General features: G+C 36.0%; 2 protein-coding genes across 2 annotated transcripts in view; one reads left to right on the top strand and one right to left on the bottom strand.

The window, feature by feature from the left end:
- LOC105215846 (eukaryotic translation initiation factor 4E type 2) overlaps window positions 1–3,301 on the top strand; it is a 144,667-nt gene extending 141,366 nt beyond the window's left edge. Inside the window, exon 4 of the mRNA XM_054225710.1 lies at window positions 2,149–3,301. Within this exon, the coding sequence (XP_054081685.1) occupies window positions 2,149–2,173 (25 nt within the window). The 3' untranslated portion in view covers window positions 2,174–3,301. The remainder of the gene's footprint in view (window positions 1–2,148) is intronic.
- Window positions 3,302–8,140: 4,839 nt separating this feature from the next.
- LOC105215847 (structural maintenance of chromosomes protein 1A) lies at window positions 8,141–13,117 on the bottom strand. The gene is made up of 15 exons (XM_011190009.3): window positions 12,803–13,117; window positions 12,519–12,739; window positions 12,307–12,455; window positions 12,070–12,238; window positions 11,069–11,962; window positions 10,863–10,991; window positions 10,710–10,792; window positions 10,277–10,649; window positions 10,106–10,219; window positions 9,780–10,035; window positions 9,414–9,718; window positions 9,246–9,358; window positions 8,672–9,175; window positions 8,440–8,617; window positions 8,141–8,369 (listed from the first exon to the last, which is right to left on the bottom strand). Exons 1-15 carry the CDS (start codon window positions 12,966–12,968, stop codon window positions 8,307–8,309), a joined length of 3,717 nt encoding a protein of 1,238 aa, XP_011188311.1. The 5' UTR covers window positions 12,969–13,117; the 3' UTR covers window positions 8,141–8,306.
- Window positions 13,118–13,175: the final 58 nt, after the last annotated feature.

The following is a 13,175-nucleotide window of genomic DNA, read 5'->3' as shown; positions in this document are numbered from 1 at the left end:
AAACATAGTTTTGAGAAAAACACATTTAGAGTTTCACACTACTCTGTTGGAGTGCCCGAGCGCTCGTTGCTATTTGTCGAATAACACAAAAATTAATTATCGGATCAACTTAAAATTTTCAGAGAATTTTTTTAACAAATTTCACTTAACAAAAATGCAAAAAAAAAACAAAAATTGAATTTTTGAAAATCCCCTAACCTTTTAAACATTTCCAAAATATAATATCTAAATAATAAATATCAGAGGAATGTTGCTGGTTGACAATACTTGACCGGTTAAGAGTCCGGATCCATTCCGACTGTCGTGGGAACATTATATACTCACGCAGTATGGTATGAATCAATGTTCTTTAAGGGGAAACGTTAACTGTCACATATCGGCACTGACTAGATGTTTCTTTGCCGACCAAAAACTGTTGTTCAATTCTGATTTAATACCGGATTACTTGTGTTCGTCCTCAACAAGTACATACTACAATTTTGAATAAACCGATCGATTTAGTAAAACTATATTTTTTCGAAATCCTTTCAATCAGTCTGGAAAAGTAGTCCAGTAGTGGAATATTTGCTCAAACGAATAAAAAAAGTCTGGTAATGGATAATATTTTGATGTACACGCCGTTGATAAGTTGAAAGATAATAAAACTACGCTTATCAAGCTTAATATGCTTATTCCAAGAAATCTTAACAATTCAATGACCATAAAAATATAATAATTTTATATCCATCAAAACAATCCAACTTTTATGAGACTGGAACTTGATGTGTTATAAAAAATGTACACCATCGTTAGAATGAATGAAAGGTGTTTCACAGCTGTAATCTCTAAACATTTCACGCTATCATCACAATCCTCTGTAATAACCCATACCAGAGGCGTTACCTTAGGTAATTTTACTCAAATCTGTTTTCTTTTTTCAAATCCCTCCTTTGCTTGGGTCAGGTCATCAACTTCCCGTATTACCCCATTTAGAATCCCCTGAACTTATTTTAAGGGGTTAGGTGGGTTTCAGAGGCTAAAAACAAAGGTATTTTTACAATTTTTTTAATAAATATATTTCATTTAAACAATTCAGCGTATCATGTTTAAACAGTATTTTGTGAAATTTTTATTAAAAAATTCCGAAAACTCAGCCTTTGGCAACTCATCTCCCATGACGTATCTTGCGGTGGATATCATAACTCACGATTGGTCCATCTAAAAACAGTAAACCGAAAATATTTCGATAGTATATCGATAAATCTAGTTAATGAACCAAGGAAAAAATAAAAATATTGAAATTTGAATTTTTGACAGAGTTTTAATCAAAAAACTCACTTTTTTGGTCAAATTTTCGGCATATATTGGCTCGAAAAAAATTGTTACAACTGAAATATAAGCAAATCCTTCGTTCATTAACTAGATAATGTAATTCCAAAGATGTGTGCAAAATTTGAATAAAATCGATTCATAACTTTTTGATATATCCAAAATCCACCAACATGAAAAATTGAGTTTTGAGATAAATGCGTTTGAAGTTTTACATTCGTACTGACGTAGCCTGATGCGCGGAACTTACAAAGGGTATATCTCTTAGCATTTGATATTCTATATATTTATAAGGGACTATCTCGGATTGATTTATATTTGATAAGGGTATATCTCGGATTGATTTGATATTTTTGGATAAAATTTTAAACATATTGCACTATTTAATATCTCAAATTTTGAAATTTTGAAACCCACCTAACCTTTGACTAGATATTTTATTAGATATCTCGAACATCAAAAATTAAACCGGGGTATAGTTCCTCTGATAAGTTCTCCATTTTCTTCAAATAATCTACATATTTTCTTATTACCCATTTCGAAGATAATAATAATCTCAGTCCATCCAGTCTAATCAGAGCTCAGTTCCATTCGTAGTACCGCCTTCCATACTTATTTTTGCTTTACCCTCGTATAAACGATACAAAACATATATGTAATTACAATAAAGACATTTTAGTCAGAAAATCGTATTTTTATAAAATTGAACCATAAGTGATGAGGCTAGTCAGACACAAAAATTGTATTTGGAATTTGAGGAATTGTATTATTATTATTTTTATTGTATTTTATACACTATTTTATTTATAATTAATTTTCTTTTCTTTTTCTCTTTTGCAGTAATAAAGGGCCTCTGAAAAGCTGAAATTCAGTCAACACGTTCAATGCAACAAAAATAAAAACAATCACAGATGACACAATGCGCCATGTTAACAGCAATGGTAATAATTATAATAATAATAACAGCAACAACAATGGACAGAGCAACGGCGATAACAGAAGCGGCAACAGTATGGATACAATGAGCAATAATTATCACAACAACAACCACAACAACAACAATGGAAACAACTATAACAATAACAACTATTTATACGATATTAATAATGCTAGCATTGCTAATGCCTAAAATAGAATACAAAAAATAATATGAAAGATACTGCAACAAGCATTATAACAACCCGCTGACCACCAAAAACCATAGCTGCTGACCTCCAGACATGTATATGCTTATCTAATTGGCAAAAATTCAGAAATTATAAATATAATTTTTTTGTAATTTTCTTGAAATTATTTGAATGCAAAAGAGCGCTTTAACAACAACAACAATTGAAAAGATAACAGTTACCACAACAACAAGTGTTAGCGTTACTACTAGTATTTCTAGTAATAAAAGCGCTGTCACACCACCCATCAACCTATGTTTGTCATTAATACTTGCAGTCAGTCATTGAAATGTTATTGCCACACAATGTTGCATTATAATTTTAATATGATTATTACTTACTTACTAAGTGCATACTGTCATCAGGGCGATTTATAAAATCGCTTCAATTGTTTTTATTTAATAACCGATTTGCAAATTATTCTCGATAAATTTCTTTTTTTGTTTTGTTTTGTTTTTCGCAAATCCAATAAGTTTGTATCAACAACAACCACACACACACACACATACACTAACATATGTTTAATGATGAACGCCAACATTGTAAGAGTTTTATTCAAATTCCAACACAATAATAGTATGTACTATGTCGTAAACTACTATAACGGTAGTTATTAACTAAAAGTTATACAAGAATGCATACCAGTAAACATACTCAACCGACATTAAACAAATACAACAAATATTGTATGTAATTTATTGAGAATATTTCCCCACACACCCGAAAAAAAAACATAAATATTAAATAAAGAACGAAGGAAGAAAAGTTATATAAAAATTTAATAAAAAGTTATTAAAGTTGCAAAAAATAAAAGCAGTTAAAACGAATTTGTTTGGAGTCTTTTTTTTATTATTTTAATATTATTTTATAGTAAGTAGGAGGAATTATTAGAGCAAAAGTGTGAGAGTACTTGTAAGTATTTGAAAAAATAGATGGAAACATAGTTATGTAAAAATAATGCCCTTCGATAAGTACTTTGAGATCGCCATTATTGAACGAATTATCGTGTGGTAAATTCTCTTAATACGGCTGTATAAGTTGACGTTGAGCAACACCAAAAGTTTCCGTCATGATTGGGAAGGACCTCTCCGAGCCGTTCGATACCAAACGAGGTTTCAGACAAGGTGACTCACTATCGTGCGACTTCTTTAACTTGATGTTGGAAAAAATAATACGAGCTGCAGAGCTAAATAGAGAAGGTACAATCTTCTACAAGAGTGTACAGCTGCTGGCGTACGCCGATGATATTGATATCATCGGAAGCAACAACCGCGCCGTTTGTTCTGCTTTTTCCCGCATGGATAAGGAGGCGAAGCGAATGGGTCTGGAAGTGAATGAGAACAAGACGAAATATCTCCTGTCATCAAGCAAACAGTCGGCGCCCTCGCGTCTTGGCTCCCACGTCACTGTTGACAGTCATAACTTCGAAGTCGTTGATAATTTCGTATGTCTGGGCACCAGTATCAACAACACAACAATGTCAGCCTCGAAATCCAGCGCAGAATCACTCTTGCCAACAGGTGCTACTTTGGACTGAGTAGGCAATTGAACAGTAAAGTCCTCTTTCGACGAACCAAAATCCAACTCTACAAGTCACTTATCATTCCCGTCCTGCTTTATGGTGCAGAAGCTTGGACGATGTCAACATCAGATGAGACGACAACAGGAGTTTTCGAGAGGAAAATTTTGCGCAAAATTTATGGTCCTCAGAACATTGCCAACGGCGATGGCGAATACCGCAGACAATGGAACGATGAGCTGTACGAGCTATACGAGGACATTGACATAGTTCAGCGAATAAAAAGACAGCGGCTACGCTGGCTAGGTCATGTTGTCCGAATGGACGAAAACACTCTAGCTCTGAAAGTGTTCGATGCAGTACCCGCCGGAGGAAGCCGAGGAAGGGGAAGGCCTCAACTCCGTTGGAGGGACCAGGTGGAGAGCGACCTGGTTACACTTGGAATCTCCAACTGGCGCCGAACTGCGAAGGAAAGAGAGCAGTGGCGCGCTCTCATCGACTCGGCTATAACCGGCTGAACGGTTGAACGCCAATCACATGCATACATACATACGAATTCTCTGAGGCGGCTACTGTCAATAATTATACTCTCGCAACAAATGTTGCTAAAGAGAGTATTATAGTTTTGTTCACATAACGGTTGTTTGTAACACCCAAAACTAAACGAGTTAGATATAGGGGTATATATACCAAAGTGATCAGGGTGAAGAGTGGAGTTCAAATCCGAATGTCTGTCTGTCCGGCCGTCTGTGCAAGCTTTAACTTGAGTAAAAATTAAGATATCATTCGATTAAGATTGCTTTCGAAAATGAGCAAAATCGGACCACTGCCACGCCCACAAAATGGCGAAAACCGAAAACACATAAAGTGCCATAACTAAGCCATAAATAAAGCTATGGAAATAAAATTTGGTATGAAGGATCGCACTATGAGGGGGCATATTTGGATGTAATTTTTTTGGGGAGGTGGGCGCCCCCAACTAGGTTTTTTGTACATACTTATCTCGCAATAGAGCTATATAAACCAAAGTGGCGTCGCCCACTTATGGGTCAAAACCATATCTCAGGAACTACTCGACCGATTTCAATGAAACTTGGTTTGTAATAGTTTCCTTAGATCCCAATGATATGTTGTGAAAATAGGCCAAATGCTTCACAACCACGCCTACTTCCTATATACCAGAACTTTGAAGACGATCTGAATCGTTTACATTACAATATATAAAGTAAGTACTAGTGAAGATATCGGTGCAGAACTATGCTCAAATACTATGTTAATAGTGTGGTAGCCCCATTCTAAAAATCACCGAAATCGAACCATAGGTTGTCAAGACCCCATGTATCGAACACGAGGACCTTGGTGCTTCTAACCTAATATTATGGTTTCCAACTTTCAATGGACTTTATACAATATATATGACGAATATGTGGGTCAAATTGTGTACTATATAATATTAATAAAGTTAAATAAATAAATTGCGAGAGTAGAAAATGTTCGGTTACACCCGAACTTAGCCCTTCCTTACTTGTTTTAGATTTGTTTTAACTTCGCAGGAGGACCACAGGGTGGTTCAATGACGACCCGATAGTGTGAGGCATCTCAGTCAGAGTGGTATCACAATGGGGCTTCCAAAGGCCTAGGTGTGTCGTTTGACAGCCACTTAACCTAACCTAACCTAACTTCGCAGGCGAGCAGGCATGGCGGTGATTCGTACAGTGATATGATAGTTAGGACACGGTGACTCTTAACTTCGATGTTATATTATTGGTTTTTGATGAGTCAGGAACACAGAAGCACCGAAACGGGAACCTTGATGATAACACAATACGGCAAAATTCATTTTTTTTTGGATATATTCGCCTTCGAACTTCGAAATTTAGCTTACTGGAAGCGATATTATTACTTATGTAATTTACGTATGTATGTAAGTTGCCAAAAAAATAAAAATATAATCGTAACAAACTTTTTCTTCTTATTCAAATCAAAGTGTACTTAACAAAGTGAACTAAGTATATGACATTTAATTTCTTTTACCCGTATTTGACATGTATGCTTTCATTGATTTAATCCTTATATTTACGCAAAAATTCAAATTTTGAAATTCAAAATAAAATAAAATTTAAACGAGAAACAAGATTTTTTGTAAATAATTTAAAAAAAATGCCGAATACTTGCTGCTTGTGCAAAACAACTCATGGCAGAAACTTACCAATGTTTTGTCCGCCAACAGACAAATCGCAACGGGAGGAATGGGAAAAATCATGTGGGATGAAATTCGGTTTGTCATCGCGAATATGTGGGCTACATTTTAAAACGGAAGAAATTAAAGAATCTCCACTTAAAAGAAGAAGACTAAGCCCCCATGCCGTACCTTCACTAAAACTACTTCCCGTTATTCAAGAAAGGATGTAAGAAACCCTAATCTTCTGATAAATAGTATTTTATGAGTTTTTAATATTGATTAGGCCTCAAGACAAACTTGTTTGTGCTAAGATTTTAACTAGTGATCGGAAGCTCTACATGCTATGCTGCAGTTTTTGTGGTGAGGAGTTTCTTTTGTGGAATTGGCCCAAATTTCTAGTGCATATGAGCGAGAGGCACGCCTTTTTTAATACAGCTCATGTTAATGCATCTGTTCAAACCGAGTAAGTTACTTTTGGTTGAACAAGTTTAAACAGGGCCATGCAGGCCATGTAATCACATGTTACTGTTATGCTTTCCATTAACATCGTATTAAAATATAACGCACAGACACTGATTATTTATATACATATATCATAGATCGCTAGAAAATAAAGTATCGACGTCGAGTAAACTTGTAACCGCAATGAAAACTAATTTTTACAGAAGGTCAGATTACGAAGCATTACATTGGTCATGGTCAGACATTTCATCAGCTGTAATCTTGCATGCATCAGGACCGAGAGCATATAGACATTTGCCAAAAAATGGCTATCCTCTACCAAGAGGAACGGATCTCTGTGCTCTCCATAGATGAGATGAAAATAGCTTCTTGCTATGAGTATGATCCGATGGAGAGAGTCGTTAGAAAACCATCTAACTATGTGCAATTTGTTTTCGTTCGAGGATTGATGGCCTCATGGAAACAACCTATTTGTTATGCATTTGATTGTAAAATCAATAAAGGTACATTGGAGAATATAATATCAAAACTTTGATTCAAATGGTGTGTGTAATTTTTCGATCAAGCAATTTGAAAAAAAAATTTCAAAATTTTATATTTCAAAAAATATTTCCTATAATTCAATTATATTCATATATTTCATTTATTGAAACTAAATAAATACGTATAACAGTAGGAGGGGGTCCCTTAACTACATTCACAACCATACAAAATTTGCAAAAATTGGACCAGTATTTTTCGAAATATAAAGATTTTCAATTTTTTCGAACATCCAACTTTAACCTCTAATAACTTCTGTCATATAAGCTTGACCGAATCATTTTATAGACCATGGAATTATAAAATAATAAATATAGACTTTATCTATATTTTCGAATTTTTAGTGACTATATCTTGTAATTAATAATAATTTATTTAATAAGCATTTTTTCGAACTTCGAAGTCAAATATTTCGATTTTGGAGGCTGAATTCGAATCGAATCGACGAACACACGTTTTTTATTTATAACTCAATCTCCGGGAAAAACTAAGTTTCATCCAATACACAACGGAGTGTTTTGCAGTGTATTTGTATCAAAAGCCCACGATCTCTCCCGGAGAAGGAAAGTGTACAATAACAACAATAGAATAGAAACCGATAGCAGTCGAAACGAAGTGTGTCGTGTTTGCTCAATCCGAGCAATAAACAAACAATGAAATCACTTCAAAATTTCTGTCTCGTTTCCGAAGAAGTAGAAGACCGTCACCCCTAAGATCACCCCTAATCTACTAAGACTACTTAAAGAAGTTCACATGTCACTACACAGCCATTATGTTGCCACCAAGCTATTGACTGATGCGCATCCAACGTATGTATACTCCAACTGCCAGCTACTCCTACAACTCGTTGACTCAAGTGTATCAAATTAGATAGAGAGCCTCTGTTGATAAATAAATCAACATGTAGGCAAAATGTGCATTTTTTATCCGACCGCGCTCATATGTACATATTTTAAATAAATATTTTTTTTCTAAAAATGTTTACTTATTACTTTTATTCCCTATGAATGTGATCGTTTCGTTATTAACAGTACATATATATGTATATGGTGAAAAAGAAATGTGTTTAAAGCAACATTGTCACTGTAAATTACTTTTGGTGTGTAAAAAAAAAGAAAACACGAAGTCGTTACTTGTCATCGAAGACGCTCAAATCAAACAGGTAAACGTTTGAAATCAGACAATCGCCCTCCTACAGCATAAAGAAATAAAGAAAGCATAAATAAGAAAATCTTAAATGAAATAGAACCTTAAAAACTCACCGCCGGTGTTATGCCAACCAAGGCGTCAGCGTGTCCATAGAATTCCTCCTTCAGCGAAATGACAATTGTCTGCAAATTGTTTGTGTGGTCGCGTATATAGGAAGCCACTTTGCCAATATTGGTGTTATCCAGCGCAGCATCGATTTCGTCCAGCACAAAGAACGGTGCCGGTTGGTAGCTGTCAAGGATACAATGTTAAGGCAGCACAATTAGATATAACAAAAATGCTTACCTGTGTATGGAGAAGAGCAAAGCCAAGGCAGCAATAGTCTTTTCGCCACCACTCAAATTGCTCATCGGCTGGAAACGTTTACCTGGCGCCACACAATTATAATTGATGCCATCCAAATACGGCTCTTCTGGATTATCCGGCCCAAGATAGGCCTGTGCCGCTTCATTGCGCGCTAAACTTTTATAGATGCCATCAATGGCATCGGATATGTGATTGCAGCACTGTATGAATTTCTCGGAACGCTCATTCTTCACCTTTTCGAAAGCGGATTTGGCCTTTTTCGCTTTACGCCGTGCATTTTCGAATTCCTCATTGGTCGACTGGATTTTCTCTGTGACGAGCGATAACTTTTGCATGGCCTTCATATTCGGCGTTTGTATGCGCTCAAGTATATCTAATTTCGATTGCAGATCCTTTTGCAATTGGTCGTTCATCTTTTTGAAGGAGGAATCATCCTTCAGCTTGCAAATTTCACGCGGTAGACTGCTATAATTGACTTCGATTCTAAAAAAAAATATAAAATTATCGGAATAATTGGAGGGCATTTAATTTGTATATTGTATGTTGTATTTACTGATTTTCACGTTCTAAAATAAGTGAAGTCGAAGTAGTGTTCGTTTCAGAGTCGCCTTGACGTACTGCATCGTCGAGCGAACCTTTGAGCAACGGTATAGCTATGCAATCCATCTGTAGAGAAAACTTTTAAATACACACAATTCAAAGGTAAATGTCAATTACTAACCTTCGCCTGCATCAGTATGTTATGACGCTCGTTCTTTTTCGTTTCGATTTTGGCCTCAATCGATGAAATCTGACTGCCCAAATTGTGTATTTCCTTTGCCAAATTGGAAACATCGCGTCTGGCTTTGGAGATATCCTCTTCCATGTCATCGGCGGCTTGCTTTTTGGCCTGTTTACCCTGCTTAAGTTTCTCCATTTTCTCTTTATCCTCGTCGATTTCCTTAAGATAACGTTTTTCGGCTGCTTTCAAGTCCTCCAGCGCATCTTCTTCATCCTGCACACCACGCTCCCAACGTTCCAAATTCCCTGAAATGATTTAATTAATTGCATGTTAGTGAAATTGTACTGCTTCAGCCTGATTTTTTACTTTTAGTGTCCTTTTGCTTCTCAAAATCTAACTGCGTATTGATAGCATCGATTTGCTGTTCGAATTCCGCACGTTTTTTCGCACGCTCCTGTTGCATAACGAGCTCACGCTCCTCATACTGACGTATATTCTTAACGCCCAAACGTTTGCAGAATGCGGCGAACACCTTATCTTCAACATTATTCATATTCTCTTTAATCTCCTGAATATGCTCTTCGCGCTTCATCATACGCCGTTCAATTTCGCTGATCTTAGGCTGAAAGTGTGGTGAATTTTAACAGCATATAGCAATATTTTTTTTTTTTGTTTTTTTTGAAAAATCTTACGCCGAATTCATCCAAATTAATTTGCACCATCTTGAGTTGATTATCGAATTGCTGTATCGACTTCTTCGACGATTCCATATCCACCATACTGTACTTTAGTCGATTCTCCAAACCCTTTAAGTTTGTATTTTTTTAATATAGTTTTTTATTTAAAAATCATAATTTATTTACCTTAATTTGCGACTCAACCGTAGCAAGTTCACTCTGCTTACGCGATTTCTTCACCAGCTCTTTTAACTCTTCGTTCAGTTTGTCCTTTTCCATTTTCAATTGTGCCATATGTTTTTCATCCCACCGTTTGGCCTTGCGCGCCAAATCGTGACTACCACCAGAAAGAATACCAGATTTCTGGTAGAAAGTGCCGTCCAAGGCGAGCGCATCATAGCGTGTACGATCGATTTCATAAGCCACTTTCATAGCATCCTCGGGTGTTTCGCAAACCAATGCATTATTTGTAGCGAATAGGACAGCACGCTCTATTTCAGGTGGTTCGAATTTGAGTACATCGAATACGAGTTTGACGTTACGTGGTTCGGTGATATTTCTACAGAGAAACGGTAAGCATATTAGTATATTACACAAAAAATACTTATTATAAGGGTACCTCAAACGTTCTTTAAGCGGCTTCACTTGCAAGTAGTCTAACGGTAGAAATGTTTCCACTTCCAGCATTTCCTCTTTCAAAATCTTTATATAAAAGAAATTGTTATTGACATTTACCAAAAAAAAACAAAAAAAAAATAAAATGTAAACACACCTGAATGCAATGTCTGGCGGTCTTTTCGGTATCAACAATTATGGCCTCCATATATTTGCCCAACACCTTGGTGACTGCAACATTGTAACGTTTGTGCGTGGGTTGACACATGTTTATCATGCGATCATACTTTAGCATTTATAGAATTATACAAAAAAAACAGTTAGATTGTGTTTTTGTTGTTACTTGCTGATCTACTAACTCACCACTCCCGGCACTTGCTTCTTGAACAACTCAACGACTTGCTGCTTCTTTTTGCGATGCGCATCTTCGTGCTTATCACTCTTGGCATCACCCAGTTGATCGCGCACGTTTTCTAGTTCACGTTGCTTTTCCGCAATCTTTTCTTTGGAGCAACCTACATCGCGTCTCAGTTCATCTTTAATACGATTTTGTTCCTCCAAAGCCGCCTGTGATGACTTTATGTGATCCATTAGCTTGTCGCGTCGTTTCACTGCTTCTTCACGTTGTAATGACAACTTTTTTAAGGACTCTTCCACTGAAGCCTTCCGGTTGCCTTCGCCATCTAACATATCCTGATCGGATTTTTGTTCGCGATTCACCGAATCTAATTGCGAACGATATTGTGTAGCAGTGGCCTCCGCTTGCTGTTTGAGGCGATCGTACTCTTGCACTAAGCCCTCCTCCATTGTCACGCTTTTACCACGACGCTGCGACTCATTTTCGAGATCATCCTCATAACGTTTTTTTAATGCTTCCACTTCGGCTAACTGTTTTTCCAATTTGCGTATGTCTTGTTGATGTGCATTGTCCGCTTCTCGCGCTGTTTCAAGCGTTTTCTGCAGTGATGCCAACTTCTTTTGACAATGTGCCACCTTCTCTTTCGCTTTAATATACAATGGCCGTTTTTTATTCATTTGTGTTTCAAACTCACGTATCTCCTGCTCGATTTTGGCCAAATCACGTGAAAACTTGCCGGCGTCTTTCTTCTTCTCACGCAGCACACCATCGGCTTGCTCTTTGCGTGCTTCCACGGCTTTGACGTCTTGTTGTTTCGATTCTAAATCTTGGTTAAGTTTTTTAATGTCGTTCTCAACGTGAAATAGCCGAAATAGTTGATATTCCACTTGTTTCTCATTCTGAAAACAATCAGAAAAAAAATTAATAAAAAAAGTTACAAAATAAAAGTAAAAAAAAAATTATTAAAAAAATAAAAAAAAAATTTTTTAATTGTTGTTAAACTCACATATTCGTTTTTTAAACGCGCATAACGTTCGGCTTCCATTTTTTCATGTTTTGCTTCTTTACGCTCAGCGGCCATACCCTTCTTTTTTTGATATGTAAATTGTGTTTCTTCTTCAGCCAAATTCATTTCTTGCTTCAAACGATTGTAATCCTCCTTAAGCAAACCAGAGCTAAAATACGTACATATATAAATCAACAATTTTAACTACCTTTGAAAGGCTTATGCTTAGTACATTACCCGCTAATCTCCTCAAATAAAGCTGTTCGTTCTTTTGGCGTTTTCATTGCAATATTTTCGACAGCGCCTTGGAAAACCAAAAAGTTTTTCGCTTTAACGTTTATACCCATTTTCTCCAATGTACATAAATAGACATTGCTCGAGACATTCTAACAAAATTATAGATCATTATTTTATTGTATCTCAATTTTAGAATTAAAAAATCAACTTACCTCTCCGTTGATACGATATTCGGATGATCCGCCAATAACTGCTCGCATAAAATCCATTTGCCTCTCGCCATTGATGAGAAATTTAGCAGTTACGTAGCAACTACGTGAAACTGGCTTACCAATGGATGAGCCATGAATTAGATCGTTTAGGCGCTTCACACGTAAACTGGAAGTCTTTTCGCCCATAACAAAACTAATTGCGTCCATAAAATTCGATTTTCCTATTCATGTACATTTGCGTATTAGTGAGATTAGTTTAGGTATTAGCGTGGAAGATTTTTTACCTGAGCCATTGGGTCCGATTACTGCAGTAAACTTTTTAAGTGGACCAACAATTACATGTCCGCGATACGACTTAAAATTTTCCATTTCAATATATTGTAGAAAATATACATCATCTTTTGGCGCGGAGGTGGAAGCCTCCGCCGGTAATTCATCCTCAGTCATCATAGATTTGTTTTTGGAAAGTCTCTATTTATTTATTTCGATTTAATAAATATAATATAAATGAAAAACTGGAACTATTACAAACAATTAAATATTTTTCTTCTACGAAGGAAAAAGACGCGCTGTTTTATACTTTTTCTTTTTCTCTTTAATTGACATTTATTTGGTCACCTTTCAAAAGCCAACCAACTATTGTGAATACTTCAAGAA

The sequence above is a fragment of the Zeugodacus cucurbitae genome, chromosome 2, assembly GCF_028554725.1.
Source record: "Zeugodacus cucurbitae isolate PBARC_wt_2022May chromosome 2, idZeuCucr1.2, whole genome shotgun sequence".
Lineage (NCBI taxonomy): Eukaryota > Metazoa > Arthropoda > Insecta > Diptera > Tephritidae > Zeugodacus > Zeugodacus cucurbitae.
The sequence above is the reverse complement of the archived record's forward strand: the minus strand, read 5'-3'. Positions and strand labels throughout refer to the sequence as shown.